The sequence below is a fragment of the Gambusia affinis genome, linkage group LG05 (genome assembly GCF_019740435.1).
Source record: "Gambusia affinis linkage group LG05, SWU_Gaff_1.0, whole genome shotgun sequence".
NCBI lineage: Eukaryota > Metazoa > Chordata > Actinopteri > Cyprinodontiformes > Poeciliidae > Gambusia > Gambusia affinis.
In genome coordinates this window covers 1,605,832-1,633,684 of record NC_057872.1, presented here as the reverse complement: position 1 = coordinate 1,633,684, position 27,853 = coordinate 1,605,832, and the positions used below count along the sequence as shown (strand labels likewise).

At 39.0% G+C, this 27,853-nt stretch overlaps 1 protein-coding gene and 1 pseudogene across 1 annotated transcript; one reads left to right on the top strand and one right to left on the bottom strand.

The window, feature by feature from the left end:
• Nucleotides 1-2,047: 2,047 nt before the first annotated feature.
• On the bottom strand, nucleotides 2,048-3,976 carry LOC122831054 (annotated as a pseudogene).
• Nucleotides 3,977-6,033: 2,057 nt separating this feature from the next.
• On the top strand, nucleotides 6,034-27,467 carry LOC122831053 (nephrin-like). Its single transcript, XM_044116966.1, has 10 exons — nucleotides 6,034-6,130; nucleotides 21,617-21,728; nucleotides 21,811-21,992; nucleotides 22,094-22,138; nucleotides 22,975-23,097; nucleotides 23,643-23,691; nucleotides 24,605-24,734; nucleotides 26,067-26,151; nucleotides 26,324-26,487; nucleotides 27,219-27,467. Exons 1-10 carry the CDS (start codon nucleotides 6,034-6,036, stop codon nucleotides 27,306-27,308), a joined length of 1,077 nt encoding a protein of 358 aa, XP_043972901.1. The 3' UTR covers nucleotides 27,309-27,467.
• Nucleotides 27,468-27,853: the final 386 nt, after the last annotated feature.

The window sequence follows — 27,853 nt, the reverse complement described above, 5'->3', positions numbered from 1 at the left end:
AAAACCGAAAACACATTTTTAATATATATAAAATCACTTTGCACAGTCATTTGTAGCTTTTGTGCATGACAATCTTTGGCATCTTCACATACACAGAACCACATATGTCAACTTTCTCCACAACACATTGCCCTCTTCCACCCATTTGTTGTGACTGAGATGGTAGGAAGGAGTTACCTGGCAGCTCCCATCCCGGACATGGTCCTCCAGTGGCACGGAAGAGGACTCGGCAGGGGCCTCGACGTCCATCGGGGGAACCGGACTCCGTGCCTGGCGCGAGCTGGCGTGGTGGTCTCTCTCGGCGCCTCCTCCATCTATAAATCAACAGAAGCTATCAACTTGGTGCAAACTGAAAATATATATTTATTATCTTAAAGACTGTGATATATTTTATGAAACAGTGTCACACCTGCCGCTCCACCGATTCAGCTTGGAGGATCGGAAATTGGACGACGCCGGACTCGTCTTCTATAAAAAAAAATAGAAGAAATTATATAATTGTTAAAAACAAACTGTGGGACATCAAATTCAAATGATTATTTAAAAATAAAATAAAATACCTTCTTCCTCGTCGGAGAACATGTAGGTATCGGAGCGCAAGGCCAGACGCAGAGAACGATCCGTCCATCTCCTCCAGCAACGCTGAACCACACAGGATTCGGGGATGGAAGAATCCAGCAGGTCTCCTGTAAAATCAAAAAATAGCTTAAAATAGATTCATTTGTACACCGAGGTCACAACATGTTTTGCTTTGAGGTAAAGAAAATCATACCTGTTGGTCAACCATCCTCCCAGTGGCCTGTGGATAGCCATCACCACCTGGCCTCATGAGGCGACTGTAAACAATGAAAAATTATATTCAGTGGAAGCCGTTTTATACATATATTGTCATTTTTAACAAACTTTGATTTTACCTTTGCATTTCCTCAAAAGAAATTATCTTAGTGTTTTGTGTGGTATTTCCTCCAGCACAACCTAAATTGTCACTTTTTTCTTTTGGATAAACTGTTACTATACATACAGGAGTTACAAAAATTTCAAGTTGGAAAATGTTTATTTTTTCACTGTGAAACTCACAAAGGGTTTCTACCTTAACTCCTGAGTTTACCATGGCTGGAAGCTGCTTACTAGCTGGTGGGGAGTAGCTCTTCCTCTACCCCTGGTGATCGACTCCTTACAGCTGTACAGCCGCCATTCCTCTGCTTGGACCTCTGAGTACCTGCCTCTGACCCTACCATTACCTCATTTTACCCTTTATGCCTCAGATTATCTACATGTCTAATAAAACTGCCATCATCATCATTTTAATCTTCACTGTGCCTCACAATATGGCTCCAAGTTTCCCTCTTTGACTTCAAGTTAAAAAAATAGCAAACCTGGCTGCTGCATATTTATTAGTTACACAATTTTTCATATACAATAACCAGACTGTGAGTGTCTTTTCTCCAAGTTTTTCCTGGACTCATTTATAGATTAATATAAGTGTGCACTTGTTATTTTGTCTATTTATTTTATATTTAGTCACATTTTTAAACTACTTACAATATCACAGTTACGTATACATTTTCATAAATTATATATTACTTATGATTTCATTTGTATTAACTAATATTTACACCTTGGATGAACCACCTTTTCAGCAAATAAGCAATTTCCCCTTCGACATCAATAAAGTATATTTGATTCTACAAACTACATATAAATTATGAAGTCTGTGTGACACCAATCAATATCACTATCTCACTGTTTTTGCCATTACTCTGTTACCACTTGTCACAGTTGCTCTTTTCACCATTACTTGCACAAGTTTCCCCCATTTCTTAAAAACAAAATACAGCCCATACTTATTGTTTGAAGATGAGATTTCAAATAACAAAGGGATGTCATGTTTCATTTCATATTTTATGTTTGTAAACTAAAAATAGGTGGTTTTTGACATTTACATGATCTTCTGAAAAGTTTTACTTGCCCTCAAGACAATTAAAAAACTGCTATGTAGTTTATGATCTGTACTTTAAGGAAAAGTTGAAATGGACACTCAGGGAGGCAGACACAAAACAGACACGTTAAAAAGTCAAACATACACATTCATGGATTCTTAAAGAATTAAACATGCAAGATTTTGCTTAAATCAACTAAGCATGTATCCAGTACCTTACGGCCACCAACCACAGTCCAGGCGAAGGGGTCCGAACGACGCGGAGCAGCCACCTCGCCAACCACAACCAGCCGGGGCAGGGGACGTCTCACCGCGGGGGGGGATGCCGTCCCAGGGGGGGGAGGAGCCAACATCACAGGAGCTGGAGATTTCGGTGCACTTAACTCAAGTTGCGAAGAGACCGCCGCCTCAAGCAACTGAGAAAGGACCTCCATCCCAGGACGATCGCTCAGATGAACCTGAAGATATAAACATATTTTATAAAATACAGTACACCTAAATAACATTTTTAAAATACAATTCTAAAAATTTATTCAACTTACGCCGTCCCTGCTCCACAAGGCTAGGCTGCTCAACGGGAAGTGTTCAGTGACAGGCAAGTACCGAACACCTAGACAGAAAAAAAGAAAGTGTCATTCTTAATGTCAATCACACTAACAATGTCGTAATTTGAGAAAAGTAGATACGAAAGGAAAAATAAATAATTTTTACATACATCTGAACCCTGAAAACTATAAAATGTTAATTTGCTGAAGTTTTAGTCTAAACACAAATTGTGTATGTCACTTACTTCTCTGAGCAGCCACACGTTGAAACTCCTGCCGCAGCAGCTGTTGCACACTTTCCTTCACGCCAAGGCGTGGGGGAAAGTCCACAACGACCACCTGTAAAAATTGAGACAAATAAATTAACAAATTAACATATGCCAGGTGTTCTGATATATTTGATTATGGATAAATGCAGTGGATATTATACTTACATTAGCAGAGAGTTGCAGATTTGCGGTACGCAACAAAGCGCCAAACGCCGCCTCCGCCTCCACGAGGTCCTGCTGGCGGTCAAGTTGTTACTTGGGGCCAGAAGACAGATCACCGGGGCCGAGGCAGAACTGCATCCAGCACCTCAAGCCGCAACTCTTCAAGAGAAGCTCCAGGGGATGCAAGCATCCCTAAGGAGAAGTCGCCCTTTGGCATGGTAGAATACCCATCCACAATAGCACGCAGATGGGAATCACCAACCAAAAGAGCAAACTGAAAAATAAAAACAAACATTAAGGTTTGCTTATAGAGTTTTATCATTCAAACCAAGATTTGTGTATGAAATCGATAAAAAAGTACCTTCTTCTCCAGAGCCTCGGCAGTAGGCAGAACCAACTTGCAGCTCCGTCTGGTCACCCGGGAAGCTGGCCACGTCTCCACCAGATGGCGACGCCCCGTCCCACGGCCTGTTTACAGATGTGCAATTATCAAGATTAGGATTTAATGGCTTTGAAAATTTAACAAGAAAACAACAAAGATCTGATATACATACGCACGAGAAGTCGACTGCTCACGGGCTCCTCGTCCTGACGAACCACGGGCGACATCTGCAAAAGAATTATTTAAAAAATGTTTAGATTAAGTACAAACATAACTGGATTGCGCTATTCTACATAAAACATACTGAACTTGTCATGAACATACCTGGTAGGGCAGGCCACCCTCCAGCAGTCGGGACATCTAAAGACATAAATAAAATGAGTAAACCAAATGACTGTTATCATCCAACAATAAGTGACTAAAATATAAAAAGACAGCCTACCTTCGCCGGGCGGAGACCGAGTCGGGTTCCAAGCGCTGGGTGCGAGCGTGGTGTCCCAGGCTATAAACACAGAAATGATTATAATCATACTTAAAGTCCAAAGTACAGTAAGAACTATTGTTAGACAAAAACAATTACTGCAATGTGTAATTGATATACCTTGGCGACGACCGGCACACTCTCCAGCTTCCTCCATCTCACCTTGGCCGCCTCCGAGCGCCGTCCCCTACGGGGCATCCTGTAAGACCACAGTAGAAAAAAAGAAGACACCTGGGGGGGGGGGAAGCTGGTTATTTAAATAAGTGTGTGTGTGTGTGTGAATGTGTGTAACTGAATGTTACTATGTGCAAAAGAACTTGTCTGAATATGTAGATAAAATATGTGTCTGTAGGATAGAGGTATGAGATGATGTGGTGATGCAGAGGTGAGAATCGCAGCAGGCAGCAGTGGAAAACTTCCAAATCGGCAAGTCTCGCACAAGAGAAAAGCTGTAAATACAAGAAAAATAAATTTCAATTAATAAAGGATCGTAAAAATATATATTTTTAAAAAATAGGTTTGTTTTTTTTCTTAATATAAGGACAAAGTTCAAACTGTTCTGAGGCTTCTAAACAGGACCAATATACTTTTCACAACTGGTGTAAACATCCGTGCATTTTACAACTTGGTCAAAAATGTAATTAAAAAAACAGATTAAACAAATAAATCTAACAGGTTTTTCTTATGTAAATGGAAAAATAAACTTTAACCAAATCATTTACTATATAAGCTCTTTAAAGTAAAAGATAAAAGTTGTTAAAACATGTTAAACATCAAAATTACAAACCAATGCAAATTAAATATGGGATTCATCCTGTGTGATTTAACCTCAAATTAAACTGTAAACAATTATCCAAACACTGAAAGTCCAATCAGTATAGTACAATAACCTCTGTGGAAATGTAATTAATGCTCCTGCAGTAAAAGTACGTGCTGGACTGCATAAACCTATCAATCATGCAGCAACTTAAGCATTACATATGCAAAAAATGAAGTAAAACCCGACTAAATGTCTCACAAGTGTGAAGCTTTTCACAATGTGCAGGAAAACTGCTGATCAAATACAGGCAGGCTCAAAAAAGCCTGAAAGGCTTCAACTGCGTACCGCTAGCTTTGCAAACACGCCACACATAGACTTTGAATGTAAAGTCGACGGCCCTAACGCTCAAATCAAATTGATGTGAATTCAACATTAGTATGAAGTCGTTGAATCTATCCTCTAATGTTCTTCTGACACGCAAAATAAAAGCCACACGCTCCCAGCCGGAAAAATATCTCATCCAATCCCAATGTATGACTGTATATCACATAGAAAAATACGAACAAAATTACGAGACTTAAAAACACTGCAACATTTAATTATTTAGCTTCCTGTGGATCTAAAACATTTATCTTCACCTTTCCAAATTCCCTTTGTGTGATTTATGGGAGCGACTTCCGCAGCAAACCGGAACCATTATTTGTTTACATGTTAGCAACTCGCTAACCGGCTTTCGTCAAAGGTCTTACACACAAAATAAACCTAGATATTTTATTTTATTCATTCCTGGGCCAAACATAATGATACAATCTCAGATCATGAACTTATTTTATTAAATTCAAGCTAAAATAAAATGGCTAAGTTTGATTAGTCCATCAGAACCAGAACCGCGATGTTCTCCGTTGCTGAGTCACGCTAAAAATCAACAGATAAATGACTGCAGGTGCTGCGCTTCAGACCGTACTACACTCGAACCGAACTGAATAACACATGAACCTGTTATAGAGAGCAACTTGCGACTGGTAAGTGACATAAGATGCACTTGCGGAACTATATCATATATCATGAGGGCTAGGAATAAATTGGCTAAATCTACAAAAATCCTGTTCCATCAAGCTATCAGGTACGCTATCAGAGCCACAACAAAATATTCCAGAGCAGTCAAACTTTTAAAATTGAGCACATTTCTCAAAGAACACATTATGTCTAAGCAGTTTTAATAATACTGTAATCAAATGAAATATTGAAATAGTATATTTTATGGAGAGAACGCAAACACTTCTTACCTTGACCGAAGCAGACTCGGAAGCAGAAAGTTCCAGAAGCTTCGACGACTTGGTAGTACGTGGCAGCCAATCAGAGATGGTGCTTTTCCCGCTTCTATGACGTAACCTGCTGCTGACCAGTCAGCTTTGCATAGCAACGATTTTAAAAAATGCAAACATCACAGCTGCCTGGCAAATTCTTCACCTTACGTCACAGGCATAGATACAAGATGGTATGTGTCAACCAATCAGTGATTGACATTTTCCATGTGTATGACTTGCTTCAGCTGAGTGTCAGCTTCCACGTGTCAGCTGATGCGGGCTTCTGTTGGATTTAATTTAATTTAAATTTAATTTTAATTTAAATTTAATTCTGTTTAATTATAATATTTAATATAAATTTTTTAATGGAGGGAACACAAACCCACCTATCATAGCAGCTGGCTGGCAACTTCTGCACCATACATCACAGGCATAGATACAAGATGGTATGTGTCAACCAATCAGTGATTGACATTTTCCATGTGTATGCTTCAGCTGACGTGTCAGCTTTGAAAAAACAAAAAAATTATATGTATAGAAAATTTTTATTTTAAAAAAAAAAGGTTTATTTTTACTATATGTAAGTAAGAGAAATAGCTAATAGCTTATTTATGCTAAATGGTTAATGCAAATGAACTGCCTTTCGCAAGGTAGTTCAGTAACCTAGCAGGAAAAGATATTGCAGAATAATATTATTGCATCGCCATAGAGGGTGCAATAATATTAGTCCACAGTGAAATGCTAATCTAAAGGTAATGCACTGTCTTGCTCCATAAGACAGTGCAATAACTTGTAATAGCTTATTAATGCTAAAAGACTATCAGCATTGAACTGCTTGCGCAAGGCAGTTCCCTAACCTGAGAGAAGAATATAAAGCATTCGAATATTATTGCATCGCTTTACGGGCGATGCATTAACCTGAGGGCAATATGAAGGCTTTTATTTTGAAAAATAAACATAAGCTTCATATTAAATGCCCACACTAATCCAACAGTGTTTGGGTTAAATCTCTTATTTACTGGCCTAAACAGCCAGTAGTTCTAAATGGAAGCTCTGTTTTAACTGAGTGTTAGTTAGAACTACAGATATGGTGTTCTGATAGTCCTATTTATTATCATTAGGTCAAAGGTTAATGCCATTGCTCTGGCTGCTTGCGCAAGCCAGTGCCATAACCTGAGAGGAAAAGATAATATAGGCAGAGATTTTTGACACTAATCCTTTGTGTAACAATGGTTTGTTAAAACCAGTTATAAAATGCCCAAAACACAAGTAGTTCTAAAGGCCAGGTCATTCCAGAGTGTCCTCCCATAAATCAGCTGCTCTGGCCTCATGTGTTCCGTTGCTATGGTAATGGATCAGCTGCTAACTGTCAGTGTGTTTGAGACAGAAAGGGGGGGAAAAAATTCTATCTTTGTGAGACACCCAGCCAATTAATATGGAAAAAGCACTCCGAACAAACCTTTGCCGTTCAGGAACCGTAATACATATTTGAAAACCGTTTGAAGCGTATGAGAGGGCTATTTGTGTTCTCCGATTGTACCGCAATTCATATTTTTACCTCATTCACAGTAATTGCAGTGATGAGACAAAAAATTGTGCAGAAACTTTTCAGAAATACATGGAAGTCAACCTGGGAGAGCGTCAGTTACCCTGTCCCATGATTTCACTCTGAAGCGCCTTGACAGAAAACCGTAAATGCTAGAGAAATATCGAACACATTTTACCGGAGCAGGCATGCGTGTCAATGTCATGACCAAGTTTGATACCAATCGGGCGATATTTGTGGGCGTGACGGCGATTTCAAAATCGCTTTGGGGTCAAAAATCTGCTTAAATTCTCACTCTAAAAAAGCGGCAGTTGGTGTCAGTTATGCTCTGCGTTTCGGCAGTTGGAAATTTTGCTCTTTATTCGCTTTTTACGTCGCCATCATAAGTCCGATTCCTTATAAAAATAATAGCACACCTGCCGGGAACGAGCCGCACGTTTTGATACCACTTTTATGGGTGGGCTCGCAGCGGTGCGAGCCGCATTCCGGTTGACGGAAGAAGAAGTTAATTATAATAATAATAATAAAGAGGCATTCTATTGGGTGTAGAATAATAGGTGCCTGCCATGCAATGCATGGAGGCAGTGACTGACTTGCTTCGCAAGTCAGTCACTGCTCTCCTTATGCATTGCTATGGGGCAGGCCCCAATAACTAGAAAATTCCTGAAGAAATTTAACTGGGGCCTGCCAAAGTGTGCCCGTCGGTTTGGACCCAGCGTTCTGATGCTAAGAATTTGCATCAATGCTAAGCTAAGTTCAAAAATTCCAAAGAACTATGTGGAGAATCACAAGAATATTGACTAACATGGACTTGCACCATTCAGCATGATAAACTAAATGAATCAGCTAAAATTAGCCAAAATGCTAATGTTAGCATGAATGCTCTCAGTAGCATGTGGGATATTATTAGAATGTTCTCTGTAATTTACTTAATTCCTTCAGTATACTAAACATGGGAGATAAGTAAGAAAAATAGGTAATAGCTTATTTAAGCTAAAAGGCTAATGCAAATGAACTGCCTTGCTATGCAAGGCAGCTCCCTAACCTGAGAGAACCAGATAATGCAGAATGATATCATTGCACATTGAGGCTTTTATTTTGAAATTCGCAGTAAGCTTCATATTAAATGCCCACACTAATCCAGTGTCTAAGAGTGCTTTGGATAAACCAATCACGTCAAGCAAAAATGAGCAAATATATGATGTAAAAATTGCCAAGGCTTTTATTTTGAAATTTTCAGTAAGCATCATAAGAAATGGTCAATGTAATCCCATGTGTAACAGTGATTGTGTTGAATCGGTTCTATAATGCTCAAAACACAAGTAGTTCTAAAGGCCAGCTCAGTCCTCCTCTGTAGTAACTGACAGTTCCACCATGTTGTAGTTCTAACCTTCAGTCTTTGAAGTTCTAAAGAGCAGCTCAACTGTCATGAGAATGAAACACACAGGGAGAGATGGAATCCTAATAGTTTGAAGCAGTTAGTTTTTCTGATTAATAAGTAAGAAAAATAGCTAATAGTTTATTTATAGCATAAGACTCATTAGAATGTTTTCTAATATTGACTTACTCATTCAGTATATTTAAAATGCATTATTAAGTTCTGATAGCTATTTAATAGTTTATTTAAGGTAAAAGTTTATCTTTGCACTGGCTTGCTGCGCAAGGCAGATCCCTAACCTGAGAGAAGAATATAAAGCATTCTAATATTATTGCATCGCCTTACGGCGATGCATTAACCTGAGGGCAATATGAAGGCTTTCATTTTGAAAAATAAACATAAGCTTCATATTAAATGCTCACACTAATCCAATGGCTAACAGTGTTTGAGTTAAATCTCTTCTGTACTGGCCTAAACAGCCAGTAGTTCTAAATGGAAGCTCTGTTTTAACTGAGTGTTAGTTAGAACTACAGATATGGTGTTCTGATAGTCCTATTTATTATCATTAGGTCAAAGGTTAATGCCATTGCACTGGCTTGCTGTGCAAGCCAGTGCCATAACCTGAGAGGAAAAGATAATATAGGCAGAGATTTTTGCAACATGGTGCTCACCTGACAGAGATATTGGGGCTTTTATTGGGAAATTTCCATTAAGCTTTATTTAAAAATTACACATAATCCTGTGTGTAACAATGGTTTGTTAAAATCTGTTATAAAATGCCCAAAACACAAGTAGTTCTAAAGGCCAGCTCATTCCAGAGTGTCCTCCCATAAATCAGCTGCTCTGGCCTCATGTGTTCCGTTGCTATGGTAATGGATCAGCTGCTTACTGTCAGTGTGTGTGAGAGAGAAAGGGGGGAAAAAAATTCTATCTTTGTGAGACACCCAGCCAATTAATATGGAAAAAGCACTCCGAACAAACCTTTGCCGTTCAGGAACCGTAATACATATTCAAAAACCGTTTGAAGCGTATAAGAGGGCTATTTGTCTTCTCCGATAGTACCGCAATTCATATTTTTACCTCATTCACAGTAATTGCAGTGATGAGACAAAAAATTGTGCAGAAACTTTTCAGAAATACATGGAAGTGAATCAGGGAGAGCGTCAGTTACCCTGTCCCATAATTTCACTCTGAAGCACCTTGACAGAAAACCGTAAATGCTAGAGAAATATCGAACACATTTTACCCGAGCAGGCACGCGTATCAATGTCATGACCGAGTTTGATACCAATCGGGCGATATTTGTGGGCGTGACAGCGATTTCAAAATCGCTTTGGGGTCAAAAATCTGCTTAAATTCTCACTCTAAAAAGTGGCAGTTGGTTTCAGTTATGCTCTGCGTTTCGGCAGTTGGAAATTTTGCTCGTTTTTCGCTTTTTACTTCGCCATCGTAAGTCCGATTCCTTATAAAAATAATAGCTCCAATGCCGGGACCGAGCCGCACGTTTTGATACCACTTTTGTGGCTGGGCTCGCAGCGGTACGAGCCGCATTAACGGTAACGGAAGAAGTAATTATAATAATAATAAAGAGACATTCTATTGGGTGTAGAACAATAGGTTCCTGCCCATGCAATGCATGGAGGCAGTGACTGACTTGCTTCGCAAGTCAGTCACTGCTCTCCTTATGCATTGCTATGGGGCAGGCCCCAACTAGAAAATTCCTGAAGAAATTTAACTGGGGCCTGCCAAAGTGTGCCCGTCGGTTTGGACCCAGCGTTCTGATGCTAACAATTTGCATCAATGCTAAAGAAAGCTGCAATGTAATCAATAGCATGTGGAGAATCACAAGAATGTTAAGTAAGCTGGACATGCAACATTCAGTATGATAAAGTAAGTGTATTAGCTAAAATGAGCAAATATGCTAATATAAGCATAAATACTTTCAGTAGCATGTGGGGTATCATTATAATGTTTACTGTCATTTACTTACTCCATTAAGTATACTAAACATGGCTAATAAGTCTGAAAAATAGAAAATAGCTTATTTAAGCTAAAAGGCTAATGCTAATGAACTGCCTGCTTGCAAGGCAGTTCCCTAACCTGGATAAACAGATAATGCAGAATGATTATTGCATACCTTACGGCGATGCACATTAAGAGGGCATTTTGAGGCTTTTATTTTGAAATTTGCAGTAAGCTTCATATTAAATGCCCACACTAATCCAATGTGTAAGAGTGCTTTGGATAAACCAGTCACATAAAGCCAAAAAGAGCAATTACATGATGTAAAAATTCCCAAGGCTTTTATTTTGAAATTTTTGTTAAGCTTCATTTGAAAGGGTCAAAGTCATCCCATGTGTAACAGTCATTGGATTAAATCAGTCATATAACGCTCAAAAAGCAATGACCTGATGTAAAAATTTTCAAGGCTTTTATTTTGAAATTTTCAGTAAGCTTCATTTCAAAGGGCTAGACTCATCCCATGTGTAACAGTGACAGGGTTAAATTAGTTATATACAGCCCATAGCAGCAAGTTTTTCTAAAGGCCATCTCAGTCCTCCTCTGTTTTAACTGAACTAGTAGTTCAACTACAGTGATGCGTATTTGAAGTCCTCAGCAGCTCTCCCTGCTCTGGGTTCCGTTGCCATGGTAAATAATCCTCTCTGCCAGCTGTGAGTGAGACATCCAGGGGGAGACAATTCTCTGTTTGAGCCAGCCAGTTTGACTAAAAAAGCATTGGCAAAAACTGTTTCCGTTCGGGAACCGTAATACATATTCGAAAACCGTTTGAAGCATATGAGAGGGCTATTTGTCGTCTCACATAGTCCCGCCATTCATATCTCTACCTCACTCACAGTATTAACAGCGATGAGATAAAAAAAGTGTGTGCCAAGGTCTGAAATTTTCAGAAATACATGGAAGTGAATCAGTGAGATCTGTCTGCTACCCTGGCGCATGACTTTGCTCTGAAGCACCTGGAGAGAAAACTGTAAGCGCTAGATAATTTTGAAAACATTTGACCGAGCAGGCACGCAGCGTATCAATGTCATGACCAAGTTTGATACCAATCATGCAATATTTGTGAGCGTGAGGGCGAGTTAAAAAATGATTTGGGGTCGAAAATTTCACTCTGACTCTCACTCTAGCGGAGCTGCCTTCACACTCTGATTTTTCCAAAATCAAAAACTTTGGGTTGCTTAGAAAGAAGTTGTGGACAAACCATAATACATATTGACGTGTTGTCTTCACTTTAAAAGAGATCACGGACGTATCTACAAAATGAAGTTTGAATGGCGTCTCTACATAAGGTTATGACGACACAGAAAATCCTCAAAAATAGGGTATTTTCAGGATTTACTGGTTGCCTCGTCCCCTTGACGACGAGACTTGCACCTGGTGAGCTCGTTAGTGATTTTGGGGTCGTTTTTTGCTTTTTACGTCGCCATGGTAACTCCAAATCCCACCAAAGTAATAGCTCCTTCCGGGAACGAGCCGCACGCTTTGATACCACTTTTGTGGGTGGGCTCAGAGCGGCACGAGCATTAACGGTAACGGAAGAATAATAAATAATAATCGATTAAAGAAACATTCTATTGGGTGTAGAACAATAGGTGCCTGCCATGCAATGCATGGAGGCAGTGACTGACTTGCTTCGCAAGTCAGTCACTGCTCTCCTTATGCATTGCTATGGGCAGGCCCCAACTAGAAAATTCCTGAAGAAATTTAACTGGGGCCTGCCAAAGTGTGCCCGTCGGTTTGGACCCAGCGTTCTGATGCTAACAATTTGCATCAATGCTAAAGAAAGCTGCAATGTAATCAATAGCATGTGGAGAATCACAAGAATGTTAAGTAAGCTGGACATGCAACATTCAGTATGATAAAGCAAGTGCATTAGCTAAAATGAGCAAATATGCTAATATAAGCATAAATACTTTCAGTAGCATGTGGGGTATCATTAGAATGTTTACTGTCATTTACTTACTCCATTAAGTATACTAAACATGGCTAATAAGTCTGAAAAATGAAAATAGCTTATTTAAGCTAAAAGGCTAATGCTAATGAACTGCCTTGCTGCAAGGCAGTTCCCTAACCTCGGATAAACAGATAATGCAGAATGATATCACTGCACCGCCTCGGCGATGCACTATCAGAGGGGCATTTTGAGGCTTTTATTTTGAAATTTGCAGTAAGCTTCATATTAAATGCCCACACTAATCCAATGTGTAAGAGTGCTTTGGATAAACCAGTCACATAAAGCCAAAAAGAGCAATTACATGATGTAAAAATTCCCAAGGCTTTTATTTTGAAATTTTTGTTAAGCTTCATTTGAAAGGGTCAAAGTCATCCCATGTGTAACAGTCATTGGATTAAATCAGTCATATAACGCTCAAAAAGCAATGACCTGATGTAAAATTTTCAAGGGCTTTTATTTTGAAATTTTCAGTAAGCTTCATTTCAAAGGGCTAGACTCATCCCATGTGTAACAGTGACAGGGTTAAATTAGTTATATACAGCCCATAGCAGCAAGTTTTTCTAAAGGCCATCTCAGTCCTCCTCTGTTTTAACTGAACTAGTAGTTCAACTACAGTGATGCGATTTGAAGTCCCTCAGCAGCTCTCCCTGCTCTGGGTTCCGTTGCCATGGTAAATAATCCTCTCTGCCAGCTGTGAGTGAGACATCCAGGGGAGACAATTCTCTGTTTGAGCCAGCCAGTTTGACTAAAAAAGCATGGCAAAAACTGTTTCCGTTCGGGAACCGTAATACATATTCGAAAACCGTTTGAAGCATATGAGAGGGCTATTTGTCGTCTCACATAGTCCGCCATTCATATCTCTACCTCACTCACAGTATTAACAGCGATGAGATAAAAAAGTGTAAGGTCTGAAATTTATCAGAAATACATGGAAGTGAATCAGTGAGATCTGTCTGCTACCCTGGCGCATGACTTTGCTCTGAAGCACCTGGAGAGAAAACTGTAGATAATTTAAAACATTTGACCGGAGCAGGCACGCGCGTATCAATGTCATGACCAAGTTTGATACCAATCATGCAATATTTGTGAGCGTGAGGGCGAGTTAAAAAATGATTTGGGGTCGAAATTTCACTCTGACTCTCACTCTAGCGGAGCGCCTTCACACTCTGATTTTTCCAAAAATCAAAAACTTTGGGTCGCTTAGAAAGAAGTTGTGGACAAACCATAATACATATTGACGTGCTGTCTTCACTTTAAAAGAGATCACGGACGTATCTACAAAATGAAGTTTGAATGGCGCCTCTACATAAGGTTATGACGACACAGAAAATCCTCAAAAATAGGGTATTTTCAGGATTTACTGGTTGCCTCGTCCCTTGACGACGAGACTTGCACCTGGTGAGCTCGTTAGTGATTTTGGGGTCGTTTTTGCTTTTACGTCGCCATGGTAACTCCAAATCCCACCAAAGTAATAGCTCCTTCCCGGGAACGAGCCATGACGCTTTGATACCACTTTTGTGGGTGGGCTCGCAGCGGTACGATCCGCATTAACGGTAACGGAAGAATAATAAATAATACGATTAAAGAAACATTCTATTGGGTGTAGAACAATAGGTGCCTGCCATGCAACATGGAGGCAGTGACTGACTTGCCGCAAGTCAGTCACTGCTCCTTATGCATTGCTATGGGCAGGCCCCAATAAAGAGTTCTGATCGAGTGTAGAACAATAGGTTCCTGCCCATGCAATGCATGGAGGCAGTGACTGACTTGCTTCGCAAGTCAGTCACTGCTCTCCTTATGCATTGCTATGGGGCAGGCCCCAATAAAGAGGCGTTCTATTGGGTGTAGAACAATAGGTGCCTGCCATGCAATGCATGGAGGCAGTGACTGACTTGCTTCGCAAGTCAGTCACTGCTCTCCTTATGCATTGCTATGGGGCAGGCCCCAACTAGAAAATTCCTGAAGAAATTTAACTGGGGCCTGCCAAAGTGTGCCCGTCGGTTTGGACCCAGCGTTCTGATGCTGACAATTTGCATCAATGCTAAGCTTAAAAACTTCCAAAGAACCATGTGGAGAATCACAAGAATGTTGACTAACATGGACATGCACGATTCAGCATGATAATCAGCTCACTAGCATGTTGTCTATACTTGACTTACACCATTAAGTATACTAAACATGGCTAATAAGTCAGAAAAATAGCTAATAGCTTATTTAAGGTTAAAAGTCTAATGAAGGCTAATGCAAGGCAGTTCCTAACCTGAGAGAAGAATATAAAGCATTCTAATATTATTGCATCGTATACGGCGATGCATTAACCTGAGGGCAATATGAAGGCTTTTATTTTGAAAAATAAACATAAGCTTCATATTAAATGCTCACACTAATCCAATGCCTAACGGTGTTTGGGTTAAATTCCTTATTTACTGGCCTAAACAGCCAGTAGTTCTAAATGGAAGCTCTGTTTTAACTGAGTGTTAGTTAGAACTACAGATATGGTGTTCTGATAGTCCTATTTATTATCATTAGGTCAAGAGTTAATGTTGCACTGGCTTGCGCAAGCCAGTGCCATAACCTGAGAGGAAAAGATAATATAGGCAGAGATTTTTTCAGCAGCTGCACTCACCTGACAGAGATATTGGGGCTTTTATTGGGAAATTTCAATTAAGCTTTATTTAAAAATTACACACTAATCATTTGTGTAAGAATGGTTTGTTAAAATCAGTTATAAAATGCCCAAAACACAAGTAGTTCTGAAGGCCAGCTCATTCCAGAGTGTCCTCCCATAAATCAGCTGCTCTGGCCTCATGTGTTCCGTTGCTATGGTAATGGATCAGCTGCTTACTGTCATATGTGTGTGAGACAGAAAGGGGGGAAAAAAATTCTATCTTTGTGAGACACCCAGCCAATTAATATGGAAAAAGCATTCCGAACAAACCTTTGCCGTTCAGGAACCGTAATACATATTTGAAAACCGTTTGAAGCGTATGAGAGGGCTATTTGTCGTCTCCGATTGTACCACAATTCATATTTTTACCTCATTTACAGTAATTGCAGTGATGAGACAAAAAATAGTGTGTGAAATACATGGAAGTGAATCTGGGAGTTCTGTAATTGATTTACTCAATTCAGTATATTTAAAATGACTAAGTAAGAAAAATAGCTAATAGTTTATTCAAGGTAAAAGTCTTATCTTAATTGACTGCCTTGCTGCGCAAGGCAGATCCCTAACCTGAGAGAAGAATATAAAGCATTCTAATATTATTGCATCGCCTTACGGCGATGCATTAACCTGAGGGCAATATGAAGGCTTTTATTTTGAAAAATAAACATAAGCTTCATATTAAATGCTCACACTAATCCAATGCCTAACAGTGTTTGGGTTAAATTCCTTATTTACTGGCCTAAACAGCCAGTAGTTCTAAATGGAAGCTCTGTTTTAACTGAGTGTTAGTTAGAACTACAGATATGGTGTTCTGATAGTCCTATTTATTATCATTAGGTCAAAGGTTAATGCCATTGCACTGGCTTGCTGCGCAAGCCAGTGCCATAACCTGAGAGGAAAAGATAATATAGGCAGAGATTTTTTCAGCGCCTTACGGCGCTGCACTCACCTGACAGAGATATTGGGGCTTTTATTGGGAAATTTCCATTAAGCTTTATTTAAAAATTACACAATAATCCTGTGTGTAACAATGGTTTGTTAAAATCTGTTATAAAATGCCCAAAACACAAGTAGTTCTAAAGGCCAGCTCATTCCAAAGTGTCCTCCCATGAATCAGCTGCTCTGGCCTCATGTGTTCCGTTGCTATGGTAATGGATCAGCTGCTAACTGTCAGTGTGTTTGAGACAGAAAGAGGGGAAAAAAATTCTATCTTTGTGAGACACCCAGCCAATTAATATGGAAAAAGCACTCCGAACAAACCTTTGCCGTTCAGGAACCGTAATACATATTCGAAAACCGTTTGAAGCGTATGAGAGGGCTATTTGTCTTCTCCGATAGTACCGCAATTCATATTTTTACCTCATTTACAGTAATTGCAGTGATGAGACAAAAAATTGTGCAGAAACTTTTCAGAAATACATGGAAGTGAATCAGGGAGAGCGTCAGTTACCCTGTCCCATGATTTCACTCTGAAGCACCTTGACAGAAAACCGTAAATGCTAGAGAAATATCGAACACATTTTACCGGAGCAGGCACGCGTATCAATGTCATGACCGAGTTTGATACCAATCGGGCGATATTTGTGGGCGTGACGGCGATTTCAAAATCGCTTTGGGGTCAAAAATCTGCTTCAATTCTCACTCTACTGGAGCGTCAGTTGGTTTCAGTTATGCTCTGCGTTTCGGCAGTTGGAAATTTTGCTCTTTGTTCGCTTTTTACGTCGCCGTCATAAGTCCGATTCCTTATAAAAATAATAGCTCCCCTCCCGGGACCGAGCCGCACGTTTTGATACCACTTTTGTGGCTGGGCTCGCAGCGGTACGAGCCGCATTAACGGTGACGGAAGAATAAGTTAAGAACTAGAAAATTCCTGAAGAAATTTAACTGGGGCCTGCCAAAGTGTGCCCGTCGGTTTGGACCCAGCGTTCTGATGGTAACAATTAGCATCAATGCTAAGCTTAAAAACTTCCAAAGAACCATGTGGAGAATCACAAGAATGTTGACTAACATGGACATGCACGATTCAGCATGATAATCAGCTCACTAGCATGTTGTCTATACTTGACTTACACCATTAAGTATACTAAACATGGCTAAAAAGACAAAAAAATACCCAATAGCTTATTTAAGATAAAATGCTAATGAACTGCCTTGCTGCGCAAGGCAGAGCCCTACCCTGAGAGAAGAATATAAAGCATTCTAATATTATTGCATCGCCTTACGGCGATGCATTAACCTGAGGGTCATATTCAGGCTTTTATTTTGAAATTTGCAGTAAGCTTCATATTAAATGCCCACACTAATCCAGTGTCTAAGAGTGCTTTGGATAAACCAATCACGTCAAGCAAAAATGAGCAAATATATGATGTAAAAATTGCCAAGGCTTTTATTTTGAAATTTTCAGTAAGCATCATAAGAAATGGTCAATCTAATCCCATGTGTAACAGTGAATGTGTTAAATCGTTTCTATAATGCTCAAAACACAAATAGTTCTAAAGGCCAGCTCAGTCCTCCTCTGTAGTAACTGACAGTTCCACCATGTTGTAGTTCTAACCTTCAGTCTTTGTAGTTCTAAAGAGCAGCTCAACTGTCATGAGAATGAAACACACAGGGAGAGATGGAATCCTAATAGTTTGAAGCAGTTAGTTTTTCTGATCAAAGAAAGTGTTGCCTAAGTGTTGCCAATAGCATGTGGGGTATCATTAGAATGTTTTCTGTAATTGACTTACTCAATTCAGTATATTTAAAATGACTAATAAGTAAGAAAAATAGCTAATAGTTTATTTAAGGTAAAAGTCTTATCTTAATGAACTGCCTTGCTGCGCAAGGCAGATCCCTAACCTGAGAGAAGAATATAAAGCATTCTAATATTATTGCATCGCCTTACGGCGATGCATTAACCTGAGGGCAATATGAAGGCTTTTATTTTGAAAAATAAACATAAGCTTCATATTAAATGCCCACACTAATCCAAAGCCTAACAGTGTTTGGGTTAAATCTCTTATTTACTGGCCTAAACAGCCAGTAGTTCTAAATGGAAGCTCTGTTTTAACTGAGTGTCAGTTAGAACTACAGATATGGTGTTCTGATAGTCCTATTTAATATCATTAGGTCAAAGGTTAATGCCATTGCACTGGCTTGCTGCGCAAGCCAGTGCCATAACCTGAGAGGAAAAGATAATATAGGCAGAGATATTACGGCGCTGCACTCACCTGACAGAGATATTGGGGCTTTTATTGGGAAATTTCCATTAAGCTTTATTTAAAACTGACACATAATCCTGTGTGTAACAATGGTTTGTTAAAATCTGTTATAAAATGCCCAAAACACAAGTAGTTATAAAGGCCAGCTCATTCCAGAGTGTCCTCCCATGAATCAGCTGCTCTGGCCCCATGTGTTCCGTTGCTATGGTAATGGATCAGCTGCTAACTGTCAGTGTGTTTGAGACAGAAAGGGGGGAAAAAAATTCTATCTTTGTGAGACACCCAGCCAATTAATATGGAAAAAGCACTCCGAACAAACCTTTGCCGTTCAGGAACCGTAATACATATTCAAAAACCGTTTGAAGCGTATAAGAGGGCTATTTGTCTTCTCCGATAGTACCGCAATTCATATTTTTACCTCATTCACAGTAATTGCAGTGATGAGACAAAAAATAGTGTGTGCAGGGCTCAGAAAATTTTCAGAAATACATGGAAGTGAACCTGGGAGAGCGTCAGTTACCCTGTCCCATGATTTTGCTCTGAAGCACCTTGACAGAAAACCGTAAATGCTAGAGAAATATCGAACACATTTTACCGGAGCAGGCATGCGTATCAATGTCATGACCGAGTTTGATACCAATCGGGCGATATTTGTGGGCGTGACGGCGATTTCAAAATAGCTTTGGGGTCAAAAATCTGCTTAAATTCTCACTCTAAAAAAGCGGCAGTTGGTGTCAGTTATGCTCTGCGTTTCGGCAGTTGGAAATTTGGGTCGTTTTTCGCTTTTTACTTCGCCATCGTGAGTCCGATTCCTTATAAAAGTAATAGCTCCCTTCTCGGCATCGAGCCGCACGTTTTGATACCACTTTTGTGGGTGGGCTCGCAGCGGTACGTGATGGAAGAACAATAAATAAAGATATAAATAAAGAGACGTTCTATTGGGTGTAGAACAATAGGTGCCTGCCATGCAATGCATGGAGGCAGTGACTGACTTGCTTCGCAAGTCAGTCACTGCTCTCCTTATGCATTGCTATGGGCAGGCCCCAATAAAGAGGCGTTCTATTGGGTGTAGAACAATAGGTTCCTGCCCATGCAATGCATGGAGGCAGTGACTGACTTGCTTCGCAAGTCAGTCACTGCTCTCCTTATGCATTGCTATGGGCAGGCCCCAATAATAATAAAGAGACATTCTATTGGGTGTAGAACAATAGGTGCCTGCCATGCAATGCATGGAGGCAGTGACTGACTTGCTTCGCAAGTCAGTCACTGCTCTCCTTATGCATTGCTATGGGCAGGCCCCAATAATAAAGAAACATTCTATTGGGTGTAGAACAATAGGTGCCTGCCATGCAATGCATGGAGGCAGTGACTGACTTGCTTCGCAAGTCAGTCACTGCTCTCCTTATGCATTGCTATGGGCAGGCCCCAATAATGAGCTTTTTAAGTCAAAAATTTATAAAAATAGATTTTTTTAGAGCTCACCTTTTAAATGAGCTTCTATGAAAAAAACCCACATTGTGATTTTTCTCTGTGAAAAAACAGTGCCACACACTGACACCTGCAAAAGTACCCCACTTTTCAGTATTTTCAATATGCTGAATCATTACAATCAGACTTAGATGTATTTTGTTATTTGACAGGACAAAACAACAGAAAATCTTGCACAATTCAAAGTGGAAGAAGAACTATTCACGACCATCAAGCTTCTTCAAATTGAATCAAAAATGTCTGCAAACATTTTTTTTACCAAGTCTTGGCATAGATTAGTTCTATGTCTGGACTTTGATCTAAACAGAATACCTTATTCCGCATGTTTGATGTGTTCTCGACGTAGCTTATGAAAATCTGCACAGAGACCCTTCATGTTTTTTTTTTTTTTCAACAAATCCAACAATGCAGCTGCTCTTCCACAAACACCAGACTGTAGTCCATGACTAATACATGTTGTGCCAAAATATTTTCTCACCTTGGCTGTGGATCTCTGAGGCTTCTCTAGAGATGCCATAAGTTTTTTTTGACTTCTCCTAATAATGCTCTCTTTCCCTGACTTGTGAGTTTTGGTGAAACGCCATGTGTTGGCAGGTTTGGAATTGTGCCATATTTTTGTCATTTTCAGGAGATGGATTAGACAGTACTGAGTGAGGTGATCAAAACTTTAACAATTCATTTTTACCCTTTCTTTAGAATTCTAAAAAAAAAAAAAAAAGTTATAAATAAAGGCTCTAGTGACCTTTATTTGACAGTGGTCAGACAGGTAATGAGAGAGAGTAAAGACATTCAGCTGAGGTCATCTGGCTGGGAATTGAACCTGTGACAGCCTTGTGAAGTTTTTTCTTGCCATCAGGCTTTTTAAAAAGTGTTAACAGAGTTAAATTAAACTCCAAAGACCACTACTAGAAATGTGAAAAAAAACACCAGTTTAAGTTGGTGCTTATGCAATAAAAGGTTAATGTATTTTGATCATTTCAACAATGCTGTGCTGGTAAGAGTAGCGACTAGCCCCTCAACACCCAGCAACATTTATGGAAATATGGATGGATTAATAGCTAACATCGTGGTTGTCGGTCAAAATCATACAATGCTTTTCTTTTTCATATAGGTTATTACTATACATTTCAATGCTTAAACCTTACGAGAAGTAGTAAGTTTTTAAATATGCCCACAGTCACACACAAAAGAGAAAATAAATACTTTACTGTCTGTAACCTCTAATTAAGAACATCAATAGCGCTACACTCATATTTAGAATGATCACTTATTTGTCTACATAAAACCACTCTATATAAAAAAAGGAGGAAAGAGTATAGAGGGCACAACCCTGTAGGGAGCAGAGTGGCATGTGCTATTTTAGAGTCTGTACATATAATCAGTTCCCTCATAATAGCATATGTTCTCATTTCATAGCAACTAAATTCTCTTCAAAGACTTTACTTCAGTGTGCAAGAATTAAATTGTTGCATAAACAACACATTTGCTTTTTAGACTAACTTTCCTTTTCACCCTCAGCTCACCCAGATCCACCTTCGTCATTTAGTCTAGTCAGTGTTACCCATGACTCCGTCACTCTAGAGTGGATCCCTGGCTTTAATGGGGGTTTGCAGCAGAGATATCGCATACGGTAAGGACAAATGTCCAAAAAGACAAGTATCCTCACAGGAACAAAGGAGCCATATTTGATAGAGTGTTGTTTTCTTTGACAGATACATCTGGGACCAGTCTGTCAGCTTCCTGTATGTAGATGTCGTTCCCCCTGATACAACAACCTTCACCGTTACCGGTCTGCAGTCGCAGACCACCTACAACTTCTCAGTTAATGCCCTAAACTCCATAGGAGAGAGTGGCTATGCTGACGACGGTGCAGTACTGACCATCACCACTGAGGGTCAGTTTGGAGTTACCCCCCCAGATTAATCGTGTGAGGACTGATGTCAACAGTACATTTATGAAGATTGTGTTTCTTATGTCCTTTCTCTTTCTTCACAGTGAAGAAAGATATAGAAGAGGATCAACCGGATGATAAAACACAGCGTGAGTTTTTCCTGCTCAATGTTTGATGACAGAAGTAATATACCTGAAAGTGTTTTTAAAAGTTGAACATTTCATAAAACTCTTTAAGACTTATATTATTTAATTTTAATGGCTACATTATCATTTATTGTTACTTAAACAATTTGAAGCCAATAATTCAGTGTCAGAAAGAAAATAATGTCCTGTTTGTTGAGAACACTGAATGCTTTATATACTGTATTCATGACTTTTCTGGCTCTTTGACTATTTAAATGTTATTTTAGAAATTAGAAATTTGGCCAGGAGCTCCTGTCAAAAATTGACACCAATTTTTATTTTTTGCAAAATGTTATTTTGGTGGTGAATATCTCTCATTTCTGTTACTTTGACGATTGCTTAAAATTGTGCCATAGAAATATTGTGTCACTATTTATTTTTCAAATGTATTCATATGAATGGCATTGTTAACTTCAGTCCACACTATACAACACAAACATTTACAATTTTTCTTCTGTCTTGGTCCGTGAAATGCCTTTGTTTTTTTAAGTAAAGTATTTCCTTTCACATTTATTAAAAATGACAATAACACGGATTGAAATTTTTAAATTTGAGACGTTTTAGTCTTAAGAGTTTGAAGAAATCCAGGTTAGACAAGCAGTGGCTTTCATTTAGCTCCTCATGTTAATTCAGGCACGTTTTGTGGCTGTAACAGCGGTAGCTATTTTTGTCATCTGCTAGTTCTTAATTATTTAAAAGCTGCTGAGAGACCAGTTAGGTCTTTTTATCCTTACATGTCCTTCAGTTTAGCTTCACCTGTTCTGCACTAATCTGATATTTCTGTTTTTGCTTGCAACCAGCTCCGAGTGGCCTGCCAACCCATTTGACTGTGGCCTTCACAGTGGTGTTCGGAGTCCTGCTGGTGTTGAATTCGCTGGGCTGTTTCTTTGGGCGGAAGTGGAAAAACAGGCGTGACAAAACAAGTACCCGTGATTATCTTTTTCATCTGCGGATGGGGAAGTGTTCCTCGCTTTCTTGTCTCTGCAGTGTTCCGATCTCCCTGGCACAAGACCCTAAAGAGATTACTCTGAGCAATGATGTAATTGTCAGCTCAGCACCACCTCATTGCTCCGTGTTCCTCTTTCTGTTTGTGTGTCCTGTCTCCTCTCCTTTTGCTCACCATCTGAGCCTCTACCTCGCTCCACATTCATCCCTCAAAACTGTCACTTCCACGTTGCACTCATATCTTTTATCTCATTGGCCGGCTTCATGTCCTTCCTCTCTCTTTCTCTTGCTCTCCTTTTGTCTCTTTCTATTTGTTCATCAGTCTAACCATCAAGTCCTTCTTCTCAGTCTTTCAGGTTTTTCTTTCCTTCAGCACCTTCCTTTGCCCTCTGTTTTTTTTTACATTGAATTTCTTTCACATCTCACTAATCTTTCATTCACTCTTGCTCTCTGGCTTTTTTAGTATTTCAATAAAATTCAACATTTGATAGAGTAGCTCTCTTTGTATCTCGTTCCCCCACAGAGGCAGAAAGGGACAGTGTGGTGAATGGACAGAAGAGTGAAGAGGATGTGTAAGTCAAGGTTTTGGAGTTCACTGGAAGAAAAGGAGATACACACATTTTATGATTTTTCGCTAATGTGCTGGAGGCAGCTGAGGAGGCAAAACAAGATTAGATAAAACTCTGTTTAAATTGATGTCTTGAACCTTGCATCACACATGCAGTACTGCCAAGAAACTACAATATGATGCCACGTAAAACCATTTAAACATTATGAATATGGGCTTGAATGTATTTATTATTTTTTTCAATTTTAAGTGATAGACCAAAGCAACACAGAGTATAAAGGTGACATGGACGGAAAATGATATCTGACTTTTGATATGTAGCTTCTATGAAAACCTCAGAGGTTTGCTTGAGAATGTTAGTGAACAAAAACTATCCTGAAGACCAAGAAACACAGCACAACAGGATTAACATATGGATACATTTAAAGTTGGATAATGTTATAAAAAACAAGTTTTGTATCTCGTATTTACAGTTCATCACCCTAAAATGGTTATTGTGTGGCACAACTGGAATACATGACCAGTAATAAGACTGGCTAGGATTAATCAGAGAAGCAACCAACAGATCTGTGGAAACTTAATGAAAAGTTACAGGAAGTCACGGTTCAGTTAGGAGAATCCATTGACAACTTTGAAATCCAAGTATGTTTTTTTGGGGGGTTTTTTTTGCAATTCATCATTACACACTACTTTGTGATTTTTTACACCAGATTCTTAATAAAAACATTGATAATTGTAAATATGATGAGGCTAAATACTTTATTTCCAAAGCCCTGCAGTAATCATGAAAGGTCAAATGTTCATAAGAAATAAGTTTCTATGGCAACTGGGTGGTTAGAATATTTGTTTATACACACTTGGGATTAATTATCAGCAGTATAACCATGAAGTAGATAAGCTCTGATTTCTACATGCAGGTCAAGTCAATCAACCAGCAACTCCAATAAGTACGAGAGCAGAGAAAAAATCAACACCGGAGCCCAACGCACCCTCCTCGTTGACACTGGATCTGAAACAGAGAGCAACGTCTACGAGAGCTACACAGCGGTAAGAAAGACGGAAGAGGAGATGGGGGGGGGGTGAGAGAAAAGGGCAACAGATAATCTGCAGAGACACCAAGAAACAGATGAGTAAAGGAAAGAGGTTAGGCACAGGGTGAAGAGATCTGGCAGCAAAGGAAGTGGAGGCTTCAGCCACAACAAGGAAAAGGGATAAATAAACTAATGAAAGCTTTGGTTGTGAGCAGGGATGGAACATCGATCAATAGCCCACAATTAGTATTCAAAATACACATTGATCTTGGAGAAATTATCATTTTGTTCTTTTAAAAGGCCAACAAGGATTTAAGATGGAATAAAACAGTTTATTGAGGTAAAAGAAAACAGATCAGGCTGTGTGGTCAGAGGAGAATCAGTTCACAAATTCACATGAAGGTAGAGCTTACCTCACTTTAATTGATTTTAAGCATGTTTACCTTCAGCAATATCTGGATTTGACTTGAAACAATCTTGTATTTTATGTGGTTATGCCCTGCTGACAGTATCTCTCAATATCTTACTGCAACATTTCATTCTTTGAGCATTACCCCCCATTACTTTATATGGCGCCCTTAACATTTATTGGCACTTCTGGTAAAAGTATGTAAAAACCTTTTTTTTTTTTTTTTTTTTTTTTTTTTTTTTACTTTTTGCTGAAGCATAATACAGCTCTGAAAAATGTAGAAAACATTTTTTGGTTAAAGACAGATTTTTTGACTAAATTTGTACTAGAATTTCCATTAGAAAATTTTGACATTAACATAAAATTATAGAAAAAGAAGAAAGCAGAAAGCAAAGCAGAAATGCTCATCTTTTAAGAATTGGTTTTAATAGAAAAAGTCACTTGCATTCACGTAGACTGAGAAACATAAGAAACATCTCTGCCTAGCTAACCACTGAAGGAATTAAGAGAAGTAGTTTACAACTCATGTGTGCCATTTATTCAGAATAAACAAAGATTAACAAGTGTGTTTTTAATTTGTTTTATTGATTTTACTTTATTGGGGGTGAAAATCATTGTAGCAAGTGTGTTTAGGAGATTTCCCTTTCACATTTCTCTTGCTTTTCATTATAAGCTTAAATTTAGTATTTACGAAGATAAAGGTTTCACCAGCAGTGATGGTACATAGAGCAATTACTGGTGTTCTGTTATTATTTTGAGCAAAGTGGCTTAAAGAAACCATTTCAGGTCTGCCTTAGAAATTGTCCTTTTACCAATCTGTATCACATTATCTTGTCAATAAGTAAAGTACATCCACATTGGAGATGACCTTTCACCCCCTTTGAACTGTTGATATGTGGAAATGCTTTGCAATTCTTTATATGATGTCTTTTTGACCAGTTTCAGGAAGAGTCCCATTATTATTATCCTACTGGTGACTATAAACCCTACCATGGTCCACATCCTGAGGACAGACGTGGCCTTGGTGAGACACAACAAACACTTTTGCTTTAACAAGGCATTAGCAGACACTTTACATTCTGGCGAGAGGAGAGTGAAAAGAGGCTGTTTTTTTTAGGCAAATACTGAAAATTATAGTGATCCATATTTATGTTTTAATCCATATTTATGCTGTGATTGTGTATGGGCTGTTAAAGGTGGCGTTCCTGTGAACTTTGAAAGCCATTTGTATGAAGACGTGAGTGACAGAAGAGTGTGTCAGGACACACTGGCTTCCTCTCTTCCTGCCTACCGTCCACTTTTCTCTGATCACAGACTGAACCGGCAAGCAGAGGACTGGAGGTCACCAACCGACCCTCAGGTCTTTGAAAAAAAAACAAATAAACAAAACTCTTTAGAACACTTACGAAACAAATACCTTTGAAAGATTTAATGCATTACCGAAGTATAAAAAAAGCTTTTAAACCCTTTACATTTCTCTTGCTTTTTTAGGGCTTTTTATCATCATCAAGCAAATTTTAATATAAAAAGAACTTCTCAAGCATTTGACTTTAGAGGAAAATGTTATCAAAAGCAACCTGCTCCTACTGTAATTTTTCGGGAAGTTGAGTTTAATTTTATCTGCCAACGCCAAGCTTATGTACCATAAAACCTCGAAGAGTCATAAAATAACTTAAACAAAAGCTTTCAGATAAAGAAATGAAGTAGAAAATAAGACAAAGGCTCAAAAAGCAATGCCGCATGCTCCATTTTAAAGGAATTCAAGAATTGAAAAAGTTATTGGCATCCGTCAGTCTGGAAAGGGTTACAGAACCGTATCATTTTGTGACTCGAGTGAACCAACGGGAGAACCGTTATCTACACATAGGAAAAAAAAACATGAAGCATTAGAGAACCTTCCTGGAAGTGTCTGGGCAAATCGTCAAGGATGTCACACAAGAACCCAGAACAATTTTTAATGTGTAACCAGGTTGCTATGGATAACATTTCCCCTTAATATATTTATTCAGATTATCTTAGTCTGATATGTAGATTAGTTTTTAATGAGGATAATCATTCCCCACAGTAACTGTATATTCTCTCTTTTTACAGGGTATCAAGAGAGACGAGCAGTTCATGAATAATCAACAACCAGAGCGGGATTATGATCTACCCTTCGAGTTGCGAGGAGAATTAGTCTAGATTGAAACAATGATATCAATTAAATAATTTGACTCAACAGTAGTAAATTGCTGTAAAAAAGTATATACTCTTGTCCTTTTTGTTTTCTAGAACTTGGTTTAAATTATATTGAATGATTAGATTAGGAGCAAAAATAAATGTCAGTTTTTCAACTTTAAAGTTTTGCTTTTACTTTTTAACCATTACAATAATAAGTTGACCTAGTTCATTGACATAAATTGCAAACTGTTGCTGAGTAGAAGACAAGAAGAAAGCTACAGAAGAGGAAAGATTTGAACGCTTCGGTCCCCTTATTGCAGTCAGGAATATCAACGTGATGAATATTGTTTTTCTTTCAATAAATATCCTTACATTACACCATAAGGTTAGTTTTGACTTCTGCTCCTCTTTTTCTGCCCCCTTCTGCCTCTTTTTTAGAGCCGAGTCATCGTCATTACCCACACTCCCGCCCTGCAGGTAGACATGAATCAGTCGGTTAGAGATAGAAATGAACTGACATGTGTGCGGTTGGCACTGGAGCAGAAGCAACAGAGGCTCACGGTGCC

Bases quoted from the DNA above. Each gene is read 5' to 3' on its own strand.
- LOC122831053 (XM_044116966.1), top strand. From the start codon at position 6,034: ATGGTATGTGTCAACCAATCAGTGATTGACATTTTCCATGTGTATGAC. The intron at 21,729-21,810 runs GTAAGGACAAAT...TTTCTTTGACAG, and splicing joins CAGCAGAGATATCGCATACG to ATACATCTGGGACCAGTCTG. The intron at 21,993-22,093 runs GTCAGTTTGGAG...CTTTCTTCACAG, and splicing joins ACTGACCATCACCACTGAGG to TGAAGAAAGATATAGAAGAG.